General features: G+C 41.0%; 1 protein-coding gene across 5 annotated transcripts in view; it reads right to left on the bottom strand.

Annotated features, from left to right (window-relative positions):
• Window positions 1-14,290, bottom strand: part of LOC120933758 (NACHT, LRR and PYD domains-containing protein 3-like) — a 534,782-nt gene that overhangs the window by 377,302 nt on the left and 143,190 nt on the right. For 4 of the 5 annotated variants that reach the window (XM_040347135.1, XM_040347137.1, XM_040347138.1 and 1 more), the window contains exons 7-9: window positions 13,701-13,865; window positions 7,707-7,871; window positions 1,990-2,154 (exon numbers count right to left, since the gene is read on the bottom strand). In XM_040347135.1, the coding sequence (XP_040203069.1) occupies window positions 1,990-2,154; window positions 7,707-7,871; window positions 13,701-13,865 (495 nt within the window). The remainder of the gene's footprint in view (window positions 1-1,989; window positions 2,155-7,706; window positions 7,872-13,700; window positions 13,866-14,290) is intronic. The other variant, XM_040347139.1, reaches the window with a different exon arrangement.

Genomic DNA, 14,290 nt, shown 5'->3' with positions numbered 1-14,290 from the left:
AAAGATATTAACATGAAACTTGGCACACAGGTTACTTATATGTCAGCAACAAACATAGGATAGGTGGTTTAACCCTTACCTACCCCCATTTGCCATGGTCGGGGTTTTTCTTTAAAGTCCCATTCAACTCTATGGGAAATACATGTTACTTCATAACTTCCAAACGGCTGTAGATATTTAGATAACACTTGGTCACATGTTACTTATATGTCCACTTAAACTATAGGATAGTTAATTTATCCCTTAACTACCCCCATTTGTGAGGGTCAGGGTTTTTGTTTAAAGTCCCATGCAAATCAATGGGAAATGTATGTTCCCACATAACTTCTGTACGCCTGCAGATATTTCAATAATACCTGGTACACATATTACTTATATGCCAAATAAAAATATATGACAGTTAAATTAACCCTTACCTACACCCTTATATAAAAGATGGGTATATTTATATTACTATGATTTTCCTCCCCAAAAGGTTAAGATAGTCAGACCTGGCAACGCCGGGTATTCAGCTAGTTTTTAATATTTTTGCACACGTACTATATTTCCTTTACATAATTTGCCACTGTTTTTGCTGGACACTTCATATTTTAGTTTTTTTCACCTGCACTGTCAGGGTATTTATTACTACTAGCACTTACACATCATGTATTATATCATTAGAATCAAATCTCGCAGAACAGAGCCACATTCCCTTTCTTTGAGTTTTATTTCCTGGATCAATATGAACCCTGCCTGACTTGTCAGCAAAAAAGTAAGTGTGATAGATAGATATATATATAAATGCACACTTACTTTTTTGCTGACAAGTCAGGCAGTGTTTATATCGAGTTGTCTTTTTTTCTTGGTCCATCGTGTGTCTGGCTGCCTTACCTGCTCAGTCAGTGCTGTTTCACTGCTCACCTTACTGAGCCACCCGCTCTGCCGCTATCCAGGCTGAGGTTCCGTGTGCTTCTTCCAAGGGAGAGAGAGGAGGCCAAAGGGGGGGGGGGTCGTAGTGCAGATGTATATCACTCCGCTGCCGCCTCTGGGTCCTGCAGCCGGAACTATAGAAGACCCATCGGCAAATGCGGCTGGATTAATCCGTGGCTGTGGTCCCGGGGACTCCCTAGTCCCTGTTTAATCACCTCCCAATCACAGCACACAGATTTTTTTTGCTTGCCCGGACCGACCCCAGGGGTGACATAAGGTACACAGGCAATTTCACAGGCTCGCAGCAGTGAGAGCACAGGATTGATTAGGGTGTGCCTGGGCACACCCCGTGCGCACGCCTATGACCTTTGGGATGATTTAAATCGGAGAGTCAGGCCTTCTCATCCAACATCAGTGCCTGACCTCACAAATGCTCTTCTGGAACAATGGTCAAACATTCCCATAGACACACTCCTAAACCTTGTGGACAGACTTCCCAGAAGAATTGAAGCTGTTATAACTGCAAAGGGCGGGGCCAACTCAATATTGAACCCTACGGACTAAGACTGGGATGCCATTAAAGTCCATGTATGCGCAAAGGCAGGTGTCCCAATACTTTTGGTCATATAGTGTAACAGTCCAGGATTGGATATTTAGGCTCCATGCACACTGGCTTAAAAATCACTGCTACTACAGGAGTTTTGTGTTCTGCCTGTAGAAGCAGCTCCATGTTCTCCTATGTGTCCATACACATTGGGACGATTACAGACATATTTTGAGCTCAACGTTTAGAGGCAGGAAAAAAAACCTTCAGGTTCGCGTTTCTGATTGGAGCTTTCTGGCAGAAAAATGAAAAACTCTCCTAAACTTGTCTAAACTTTGTACAATAAACTCTCTATATGAATGTTTTTTTTCTGCCAAGGGAACTGGCATTTTTTTTAAGCCCAGTGTGTATGGAGCCTTATGGAGCCTAAAGATGGAATTTGATGACATTCTCATATTTCTATATTATTTATGTGGTTTAGATATAAAACTGTCCCAGAATATTATTGTCTCAGTCAGTCCTGTTATACTCACTGTAATTCCTCTATCCGGCTTGTTGTCAGAGCTTCCATCAGATCCCTGAAATGAGGACCCTCCAGATTGTTATCAGACAGGTCCAGTGTCCTCAGTGTCTGGTTATTTCTTATTCCAGATGTCAGGTGGGGGCAGGAACGGTCTGTCAGGTTATTAGAGGACAATCTGTAGAAGAAGAGAAGAATGTTACCAGAAGAAAATGAATTTCTCCCCCATGAATGAATGGAACTATTCTCTACATGAATGGAACTCATTTCTCTTTATTGGAATCATTTATATCAGATCACTTTATAAAACACGATCGATCATCTACACTATTGGAGGTTTTCTCTTTTTGTGGATCCCAATTACTAAATGTGACATGAGAAGTGGATGAGGTGGTGTGATCCATTCATTATTCCTGTATGGGGATTGGACCATACACACTAACACTGACCAATAGGCTTTCACCTCCAACCTTCTGCTATGTCTTGGATTCAGTTGTGGGGATTCACTTTGATGGTCACAGAAGTCTCACTCATGTTGTGGAAACTTCATTGACTAAAAGTGACACCATTGTACTTTGGGATTTCCTTAGAACATCATGGTGGAGGATTTGATCTTATGGTGTGGAGAAGATTTTATTATTACCGTTCTTTATTTGGACCTTTTTTGAAAATTCGTACTAATATTACTGCACTAATTTTATATATGCTGATTATAAATTATCTTCATTACTTATCAGTGAAATATTCTCCATACCATTGTTATATATACACTTATAGGGAGGTTTGTGATGAGGAGTCTCACTTCTATTGTTATATTTTCACATTTATATTGTGTGAATGTTATATACTAGTGCTGCAGTCTTCTATATTATACTAGATGTTATAACTCCACCAATAGTGATCAGATAGAACAATTACATTCACTACAAAAATACACTTTCATACATGTGAGGAAGAGCAGATCTCCTCCAACCTATTCACAGCTACTTCAACCTATATAACATAACAATGTGCAACAAATACACAAACATGAAGAGTAACAAAGTTATCTTATAAAACTGCAAACATCAGGAGAAAGTTCATAAATGTGAAAAAGCGGATTTCCTACAACCCATTCACCACTACTTCCATCTCCAATCACCATACAGCAGTGTTTCTCAATTCCAGTCCTCAGGCCCCCCCAACAGGTCAGGTTTTCAGGATTTCCATTATTTTGCACAGGTGATTTGATCAGTTTCACTGCCTTAGTAATCACCACAGCCTTTTCATCTGAGGGAAATCCTGAAAACCTGACCTGTTGGGGGGGCCTGAGGACTGGAATTGAGAAACACTGCCATACAGTGACTTGTGCATTAAATCAATGCTGATCAGCTGCCACCTCTTTGCAGCAACTTTAATCACCCTCCCCCACACCAGTGAGCAAACAGGTCACTTACCAAAAGGTTTGTCCCCACAAGCAAGGCCCAGACACGCTTGTTTATATCCTTCCAGCAGCTCCACTCCGCTCAAGCCGGCTTCCGATCAGAACAGACTGTGTCACGGAATGTCAGACCTCCAGGTAGTATCTCCAATATCCCCCGAGGTGTCCAGACAATGGCCGCAATCACATTACATAGAAAAGAAAAATCCTCCATAGTGTATAATCCTTATATATATATATATAGAATCACAGATTGTACACTTCATCATATACACGAGTATACACAGAACTCAGAGCACACACCGCTCCGGACTGCAGCCGTGTATGATGGAGTCCAGGCAGTGACATGGAGGCTTCTTCTTTTCTATGTAATGTGATTGCGGCCATTGTCTGGACACCTCGGGTGATATTGTATTTTGTACATTATATGTTATACAGACTGAAGTAGCTGTGAATAGGTTGGAGGAGATCTGCCCTTCCTCACATGTATGAAAGTGTATTTTTGTAGTGAATGTAATTTTTATTATTGATCAGTATTGGTGGAGTTATCACATCTACATTATAAGTGTTGGTATTCGGACAGATTGTAGGTTGCAGATTTCTCATTTGTCTCATCACACATTTTATCACTAAGTGTCGGGCTCTATACATAGAATTCTATTATACTATTTGTACTTCTATATCACACTTCCTGCTGGCGGCTGCTTTTCATTCATTAGATTTTTAGTGCAGATATTTCATTTTTTACATTTTTATATCCAGCTTTAGAGAACGGTCTGATATTGGAGATATAGAGAGACAACCAGGAGATGAAATATATCTCTATTATTATTATTTGATTTATGTAGTTTAGACACGCACTATATTACCAAAAGTATTGGGACGCCTGTCTTTACACGCACATGAACTTTAATGGCATCCCCGTCTTAATCCTCATACACACGATCAGATTTTCAGATGACCGTTCATCCGTTTTTTGTGGCATGCTAGTCTCATATCGGAAGTGAAGAGGTTACTCACCATACGAAAATTCTCATCGGACAGAATACAACTTCAGAAGTGATGTAATGTGTGGAATAGTTTTGCTCTTATGATCTTTTTCTGATGAAAAACGTACTTATTAAATGAAAATCAGATGTTGAGATCACATACGATAAAAATGTGATAGTCTGCACATCCAGCTTTTGTCAGACGACAAATTGGAGCGGCTGTCGAAAGCACCATACTAACGATCTGAAAATCGGCAGATTGTTTGTTCAGATGAAATTTTACTTCCGATTTTCATATTGTGTGTATGGGGGGCTTTAGTCCGTAGGGTTCAATATTGAGTTGGCCCCGCCCTTTTCAGTTATAACAGCTTCATCTCTTCTGGGAAGGCTGTCCACAAGGTTTAGGAGTGTGTCTATGGAAATGTTTGACCATCCTTCCAGAAGAGCATTTGTGAGGTCAGGCACTGATGTTGGATGAGAAGGCCTGGCTCACACTCTCCACTGTAATTCATCCCAAAGGTGTTCTATCAGGTTTAGCTCAGGACTCTTTGCAGGCCATTCAATTTCCTCCACCCCAAACTCGCTCATCCATGTCTTTTATGGACCTTGCTTTGTGCACTGCCCCAAATTATTTGGTGGAGGGGGATTATGGTGTGGAGTTGGGTTTGGCCCCTTAGTTCCAGTGAAGGGAACTCTTAAGGCGTCAGCATACCAAGACATGTTGGACAATTTCAAGTTCCCAACTTTATGGGAAGAGTTTGGGGACGGCCCCTTCCTGTTCCAACATGACTGCACACCAGTGCACAAAGCAAGGTCCATAAAGACATGGATGAGCGAGTTTGGGGTGGAGGAACTTGACTGGCCTGCACCTCAACCCAATAGAACACCTTTGGCATAGGTGTGCGCAGCCTAATGCATTAGGGTGTGCACCTCAAACCAAAGCTCAAACACACGTGTCATATATATATATATATATATATTCACACACACAGACTCTTATAAATACATGTATTAAAACATTTTTAATTAAATAAACATCAATGTAAACTAACATTGTTTTTTAACTTATTAATTAAATAATCTTTTAACATAAACAAAACTTTTAAATAAATCGCCAGATCAAATAAGTAATTTTTACACAAACCGCACAGTAAGTAGGATTTTTTTTTAATAAGTGTCAGGTTTTAATATCCTGAACTGTGTTTACTGCTTTAAATAAACTTGTTAGATACCCTCAGCAATAATAGATCCCCAGGAACAAGACATCTCCCCAGCAACAATAGATCCCTCACGGCAACTATAGATTCACCAGCAACAATAGATCCCTCCCAGGAACAATAGACACCTGCCCCCCAGCAACAATAGATCCCTCCCAGGAACAATATACACCTGCCCCCCAGCAACAATAGATCCCTCCCAGGAACAATATACACCTGCCCCCCGGCAACAATAGATCCCACGCAGGAACAATAGACACCTGCCCCCCAGCAACAATAGATCCCTCGCAGGAACAATAGACACCTGCCCCCCAGCAACAATAGATCTCTCCAGATTTGGTCTGTGTGAAAGTGATACAGTCTACAAACTATGGCATACTATATATATTACAATTGATCAGGATGCTGGTATGGGGTATGGCAGTAATCATGATGCTGAAATGGGGTATGGCAGTGATCAGGATGCTTGTATGGGTCAGGACGCTCTGATTGGACACAGCAGTCACATGGTACAAGACCAGCAGTAATGGGATTCACTATGTCCAGCCCACACACTGATCACATGGCTTCCAGGTGTATTTTTTATATTGGATTCATATACGGTACATAATCTGTGGGATTTATTTGCCATCTTTAATATTTTTGCACACGTACTATATTTCCTTTACATAATTTGCCACTGTTTTTGCTGGACACTTCATATTTTAGTTTTTTTTACCTGCACTGTCAGGGTATTTATTACTACTATCACTTACACATCTGTATTATATCATTAGAATCAAATCTCGCAGAACAGAGCCACATTCCCTTTCTTTGAGTTTTATTTCCTGGATCAATATGAACCCTGCCTGACTTGTCAGCAAAAAAGTAAGTGTGATAGATATATATATATAAATGCACACTTACTTTTTTGCTGACAAGTCAGGCAGTGTTTATATGGAGTTGTCTTTTTTTCTTGGTCCATTGTATGTCTGGCTGCCTTCCCTGCTCAGTCAGTGCTGTTTCACTGCTCACCTTACTGAGCCACCCGCTCTGCCGCTATCCAGGCTGAGGTTCCGTGTGCTTCTTCCAAGGGAGAGAGAGGAGGCCAAAGGGGGGGGGGGTTTGTCAGAGTGAAGATGTATATCACTCCGCCGCCTCCTCTGGGTCCTGCAGCCGGAACTATAGAAGACCCATCGGCAAATGCGGCTGGATTAATCCGTGGCTGTGGTCCCGGGGACTCCCTAGTCCCTGTTTAATAACCTCCCAATCACAGCACACAGATTTTTTTGCTTGCCCGGACCGACCCCAGGGGTGACATAAGGTACACAGGCAATTTCACAGGCTCGCAGCAGTGAGAGCACAGGATTGATTAGGGTGTGCCTGGGCACACCCGGCACACCCCGTGCGCACGCCTATGACCTTTGGGATGATTTAAATCGGAGAGTCAGGCCTTCTCATCCAACATCAGTGCCTGACCTCACAAATGCGCTTCTGGAAGAATGGTCAAACATTCCCATAGACACCCTCCTAAACGTTGTGGACAGACTTCCCAGAAGAGTTGAAGCTGTTATAACTGCAAAGGGCGGGGCCAACTTAATATTGAACCTTATGGGCTAAGACTGGGATGCCATTAAAGTCCATGTATGCGCAAAGGCAGGTGTCCCAATACTTTTGGTCATATAGTGTAACAGTCCAGGATTGGATATTTAGGCTCCATGCACACTGGCTTAAAAATCGCTACTACAGGAGTTTTGTGTTCTGCCTGTAGAAGCAGCTCCATGTTCTCCTATGTGTCCATACACATTGGGATGATTACAGACATATTGTGAGCTCAATGTTTAGAGGCAGGAAAAAAAAACCTTCTGGTTCGTGTTTCTGATTGGAGCTTTCTGGCAGAAAAATGCAAAACTCTCCTAAACTTGTCTAAACTTTGTATAAACTCTCTATATGAAAGTTTTTTCTGCCAAGGGAACTGGCATTTTTTTAAGCCCAGTGTGTATGGAGCCTTATGGAGCCTAAAGATGGAATTTGATGACATTCTCATATTTCTATATTATTTATGTGGTTTAGATATAAAACTGTCCCAGAATATTATTGTCTCAGTCAGTCCTGTTATACTCACCGTAATTCCTCTATCCGGCTTGTTGTCAGAGCTTCCATCAGATCCCTGAAATGAGGACCCTCCAGATTGTTCACAGTCAGGTCCAGTGTCCTCAGTGTCTGGTTATTTCTTATTCCAGATGCCAGGTGGGGGCAGGAACTGTCTGTCAGGTGATTATCCTTCAATCTGTAGAAGAAGAGAAGAATGTTACCAGAAGAAAATGAATTTCTCCCCCAGGAATGAATGGAACTATTCTCTACATGAATGGAACTCATTTCTCTTTATTGGAATCATTTATATGAGATCACTTTATAAAACACGATCGATCATCTACACTATTGGAGGTTTTCTCTTTTTGTGGATCCCAATTACTAAATGTGACATGAGAAGTGGATGAGGTGGTGTGATCCATTCATTATTCCTGTATGGGGATTGGACCATACACACTCACACTGACCAATAGGCTTTCACCTCCAACCTTCTGCTAAGTCTTGGATTCAGTTGTGGGGATTCACTTTGATGGTCACAGAAGTCTCACTCATGCTGTGGAAACTTCATTGACTAAAAGTGACACCATTGTACTTTGGGATTTCCTTTGAACATCATGGTGGAGGATTTGATCTTATGGTGTGGAGAAGATTTTATTATTACCGTTCTTTATTTGGACCTTTTTTTAAAAATTTGTACAAATATTGCTGCACTAATTTTATATATGCTGATTATAAATTCTCTTCATTAGTTATCAGTGAAATATTCTCCATACCATTGTTAAATATACACTTATAGGGAGGTTTGTGATGAGGAGTCTCACTTCTATTGTTATATTTTCACATTTATATTGTGTGAATGTTATATACTAGTGCTGCAGTCTTCCATATTATACTAGATGTGATAACTCCACCAATAGTGATCAGATAGAACAATTACATTCACTACAAAAATACACTTTCATACATGTGAGGAAGGGCATATCTCCTCCAACCTATTCACAGCTACTTCAATCTATATAACATATAATGTACAAAAATACATAAACATGAAATGTAACAAAGTTATCTTATAAAACTGCAAACATCAAGAGAAAGTTCATAAATGTGAACATAGCGGATTTCCTACAACCCATTCACCACTACTTCCATCTCCAATCACCATACAGTGACTTGTGCAGTAACAGAAATAAGAAGTCCCAAAGATTCATCCAGATGGATTAAATCAATGCTGATCAGCTGTCACCTCTTTGCAGCAACTTCAATCACCCTCCCCCACACCAGTGAGCAAACAGGTCACTTACCAAAAGGTTTGTCCCCACAAGCAAGGCCCAGACACGCTTGTTTATATCCTTCCAGCAGCTCCACTCCGCTCAAGCCGGCTTCCGATGAGAACAGACTGTGCCACGGAATGTCAGACCTCCAGGTAGTATCTCCAATATCCCCCGAGGTGTCCAGACAATGGCCGCCATCACATTACATAGAAAAGAAAAATCCTCCATAGTGTATAATCCATATATATATATATATATATATATATATATATATATATATATAGAATCACAGATTGTACACTTCATCATATACACGAGTATACACAGAACTCAGAGCACACACCGCTCCGGACTGCAGCCGTGTATGATGGAGTCCAGGCAGTGACATGGAGGCTTCTTCTTTTCTATGTAATGTGATTGCGGCCATTGTCTGGACACCTCGGGTGATATTGTATTTTTGCACATTATATGTTATACAGACTGAAGTAGCTGTGAAAAGGTTGGAGGAGATCTGCTCTTCCTCACATGTATGAAAGTGTATTTTTGTAGTGAATGTAATTTTTATTATTGATCAGTATTGGTGGAGTTATCACATCTACATTATAAGTGTTGGTATTCCGACAGATTGTAGGTTGCAGATTTCTCATTTGTCTCATCACACATTTTATCACTTATGCCGCGTACACACCATCACTTTATGTGATGAAAAAAAATGACGTTTTTAAAAACGTCACTTTAATTGACTGTGTGTGGGGGAAAACGTCGTTTTATGTCTTGTAAAAAACGACCAAAAAAAATTGAAGCATGCTTCAATTTTATGTGTCGTTTTTCAAAAGTGCACTTTTTACTTCACAGAAATTGACCGTGTGTAGCAAAAAACGTCGTTTTCTAAGACGTTTTTTCATCCACGCATGCCCAGAAGCTACTTATGAAGCAAGCTTCAATGGTAAAACGTGGTGGAACGTAACCTCACTTTGCAAGATCATTGTGAGAAAACGATGGTGTGTATGCAACTTCGTCTTTGAAAATTGAAGTTTCAAAAACGTCATTTTTTACTTCACAGAAAGTGTCGTTTTTTTTCATCACATAAAGTGATGGTGTGTACGCGGCATAAGTGTCGGGCTCTATACATAGAATTCTATTATACTATTTGTACTTCTATATCAGACTTCCTGCTGGCGGCTGCTTTTCATATATCTCCATTATTATTAGATTTTTGTAGTTTAGACACACACTATATTACCGAAAGTATTGGGACGCCTGCCTTTACACGCACATGAACTTTAATGGCATCCCGGTCTTAATCCTCGCACACACGATCAGATTTTCAGACGACCGTTCATCCGTTTTTTGTGGCATGCTAGTCTCATATCGGAAGTGAAGAGGTTACTCACCATAAGAAAATTCTCATCCGACAGAATACATCTTCAGAAGTGATGTAATGTGTGGAATAGTTTTGCTCTTATGATCTTTTTCTGATGAAAAACGTACTTATTAAATGAAAATCAGACGTTGAGATCACATACGATAAAAATGTTATAGTCTGCACATCCAGCTTTTGTCAGACGACAAATTGGAGCGGCTGTTGAAAGCACCATACTAACGATCTGAAAATCGGCAGATTGATTGTTCAGATGAAATTTTACTTCCGATTTTCATATTGTGTGTATGAGGCTTTAGTCAGTAGGGTTCAATATTGAGTTGGCCCCATCCTTTTCAGTTATAACAGCTTCATCTCTTCTGGGAAGTCTGTCCACAAGGTTTAGGAGGGTGTCTATGGGAATGTTTAACCATTCTTCCAGAAGCGCATTTGTGAGGTCAGGCACTGATGTTGGATGAGAAGGCCTGGCTCACACTCTCCACTGTAATTTATCCCAAAGGTGTTCTATCGGGTTGAGGTCAGGACTCTGTGCAGGCCATTCAATTTCCTCCACCCCAAACTCGCTCATTCGTGTCTTTTATGGACCTTGCTTTGTGCACTGCCCCAAATTATTTGGTGGAGGGGGATTATGGTGTGGAGTTGGGTTTGGCCCCTTAGTTCCAGTGAAGGGAACTCTTAAGGAGTCAGCATACCAAGACATTTTAGACAATTTCATGCTCCCAACTTTATGGGAAGAGTTTGGGGACGGCCCCTTCCTGTTCCAACATGACTGCACACCTGTGCACAAAGCAAGGTCCATAAAGACGAGGATGAGTGAGTTTGGGGTGGAGGAACTTGACTGGCCTTCACCTCAACCCAATAGAACACCTTTGGCATAGGTGTGCGCAGCCTAATGCATTAGGGTGTGCACCTCAAACCAAAGCTCAAACACACGTGTCATATATATATATATATATATATACACACACTCTTATAAATACATGTATTAAAACATTTTTAATTAAATAAACATCAATGTAAACTAACATTTTTTTTTAACTTATTAATTAAATAATCTTTTAAAATAAACAAAACTTTTAAATAAATCGCCAGATCAAATAAGTAATTTTTACACAAACCGCACAGTAAGTAGGATTTTTTTTTAATAAGTGTCAGGTTTTAATATCCTGAACTGTGTTTACTGCTTTAAATAAACTTGTTAGATACCCTCAGCAACAATAGATCCCCAGGAACAAGACATCTCCCCAGCAACAATAGATCCCTCACGGCAACTATAGATTCACCAGCAACAATAGATCCCTCCCAGGAACAATAGACACCTGCCCCCCAGCAACAATAGATCCCTCCCAGGAACAATATACACCTGCCCCCCAGCAACAATAGATCCCTCCCAGGAACAATATACACCTGCCCCCCCGGCAACAATAGATCCCACGGAGGAACAATAGACACCTGCCCCCCCAGCAACAATAGATCCCTCGCAGGAACAATAGACACCTGCCCCCCAGAAACAATAGATCTCTGCAGATTTGGTCTGTGTGAAAGTGATACAGTCTACAAACTATGGCATACTATATATATTACAATTGATCAGGATGCTGGTATGGGGTATGACAGTGATCATGATGCTGAAATGGGGTATGGCAGTGATCAGGATGCTTGTATGGGTCAGGACGCTCTGATTGGACACAGCAGTCACATGGTACAAGACCAGCAGTAATGGGATTCACTATGTCCAGCCCACACACTGATCACATGGCTTCCAGGTGTATTTTTTATATTGGATTCATATACGGTACATAATCTGTGGGATTTATTTGCCATCTTTAATATTTTTGCACACGTACTATATTTCCTTTACATAATTTGCCACTGTTTTTGCTGGACACTTCATATTTTTGTTTTTTTTACCTGCACTGTCAGGGTATTTATTACTACTAGCACTTACACATCATGTATTATATCATTAGAATCAAATCTCGCAGAACAGAGCCACATTCCCTTTCTTTTGAGTTTTATTTCCTGGATCAATATGAACCCTGCCTGACTTGTCAGCAAAACAGTAAGTGTGATAGATATATATATATAAATGCACACTTACTTTTTTTGCTGACAAGTCAGGCAGTGTTTATATCGAGTTGTCTTTTTTTCTTGGTCCATTGTGTGTCTGGCTGCCTTCCCTGCTCAGTCAGTGCTGTTTCACTGCTCACCTTACTGAGCCACCCGCTCTGCCGCTATCCAGGCTGAGGTTCGGTGTGCTTCTTCCAAGGGAGAGAAAGGAGGCCAAAGGGGGGGGGGGGTCAGAGTGAAGATGTATATCACTCCGCCGCCGCCTCTGGGTCCTGCAGCCGGAACTATAGAAGACCCATCGGCAAATGCGGCTGGATTAATCCGCGGCTGTGGTCCCGGGGGCTCCCTAGTCCCTGTTTAATCACCTCCCAATCACAGCACACAGATTTTTTTGCTTGCCCGGACCGACCACAGGGGTGACATAAGGTACACAGGCAATTTCACAGGCTTGCAGCAGTGAGAGCACAGGATTGATTAGGGTGTGCCTGGGCACACCCGGCACACCCCGTGCGCACGCCTATGACCTTTGGGATGATTTAAATCGGAGAGTCAGGCCTTCTCATCCAACATCACAAATGCTCTTCTGGAAGAATGGTCAAACATTCTCATAGACACACTCCTAAACCTTGTGGACAGACTTCCCAGAAGAGTTGAAGCTGTTATAACTGCAAAAGGTGGGCCAACTGAATATTGAACCTTATGGACTAAGACTGGGATGTCATTAAATGTTATTCATTTATGTATTTCATGGGATGAGGTGCTTTCAAATTTGAGGATCTGCTTATCCATACCATAATACTGGGATGCAATTAAAGTTCATGTGTGCGCAAAGGCAGGCGTCCCAATACTTTTGGTCATATAGTGTAACAGTCCAGGATTGGATATTTAGGCTCCATGCACACTGACTTAAAAATTGCTACTACAGGAGTTTTGTGTTCTGCCTGTAGAAGCAGCTCCATGTTCTCCTATGTGTCCATACACATTGGGATGAGTACAGACATATTTTTAGCTCAACGTTTAGAGGCAGGAAAAAAAAACTTCAGGTTCGCGTTTCTGATTGGAGCTTTCTGGCAGAAAAATGCAAAACTCTCCTAAACTCGTCTAAACTTTGTACAATAAACTCTCTATATGAAAGTTTTTTCTGCCAAGGGAACTGGCATTTTTTTAAGCCCAGTGTGTATGGAGCCTTATGGAGCCTAAAGATGGAATTTGATGACATTCTCATATTTCTATATTATTTATGTGGTTTAGATATAAAACTGTCCCAGAATATTATTGTCTCAGACAGTCCTGTTATACTCACTGTAATTCCTCTATCCGGCTTGTTGTCAGAGCTTCCATCAGATCCCTGAAATCAGGACCCTCCAGATTGTTCTCAGTCAGGTCCAGTGTCCTCAGTGTCTGGTTATTTCTTATTACAGATGCCAGGTGGGGGCAGGAACTGTCTGTCAGGTGATTATCATACAATCTGTAGAAGAAGAGAAGAATGTTACCAGAAGAAAATGAATTTCTCCCCCAGGAATGAATGGAACTATTCTCTACATGAATGGAACTCATTTCTCTTTATTGGAATCATTTATATGAGATCACTTTATAAAACACGATTGATTATCTACACGATTGGAGGTTTTCTCTTTCTGTGGATCCCAATTACTAAATGTGACATGAGAAGTGGATGAGATGGTGTGATCCATTCATTATTCCTGTATGGGGATTGGACCATACACACTCACACTGACCAATAGGCTTTCACCTCCAACCTTCTGCTAAGTCTTGGATCCAGTTGTGGGGATTCACTTTGATGGTCACAAAAGTCTGATTAATGTTGTGGAAATTTTATTGACTAAAAGTGACACCATTGTACTTTGGGATTTCCTATGAACATCATGGTGG

Source organism: Rana temporaria, chromosome 3 (genome assembly GCF_905171775.1).
Source record: "Rana temporaria chromosome 3, aRanTem1.1, whole genome shotgun sequence".
Lineage (NCBI taxonomy): Eukaryota > Metazoa > Chordata > Amphibia > Anura > Ranidae > Rana > Rana temporaria.
Note: the sequence above shows the minus strand (reverse complement) of the source record. Positions and strands in the feature narration are given on the sequence as shown.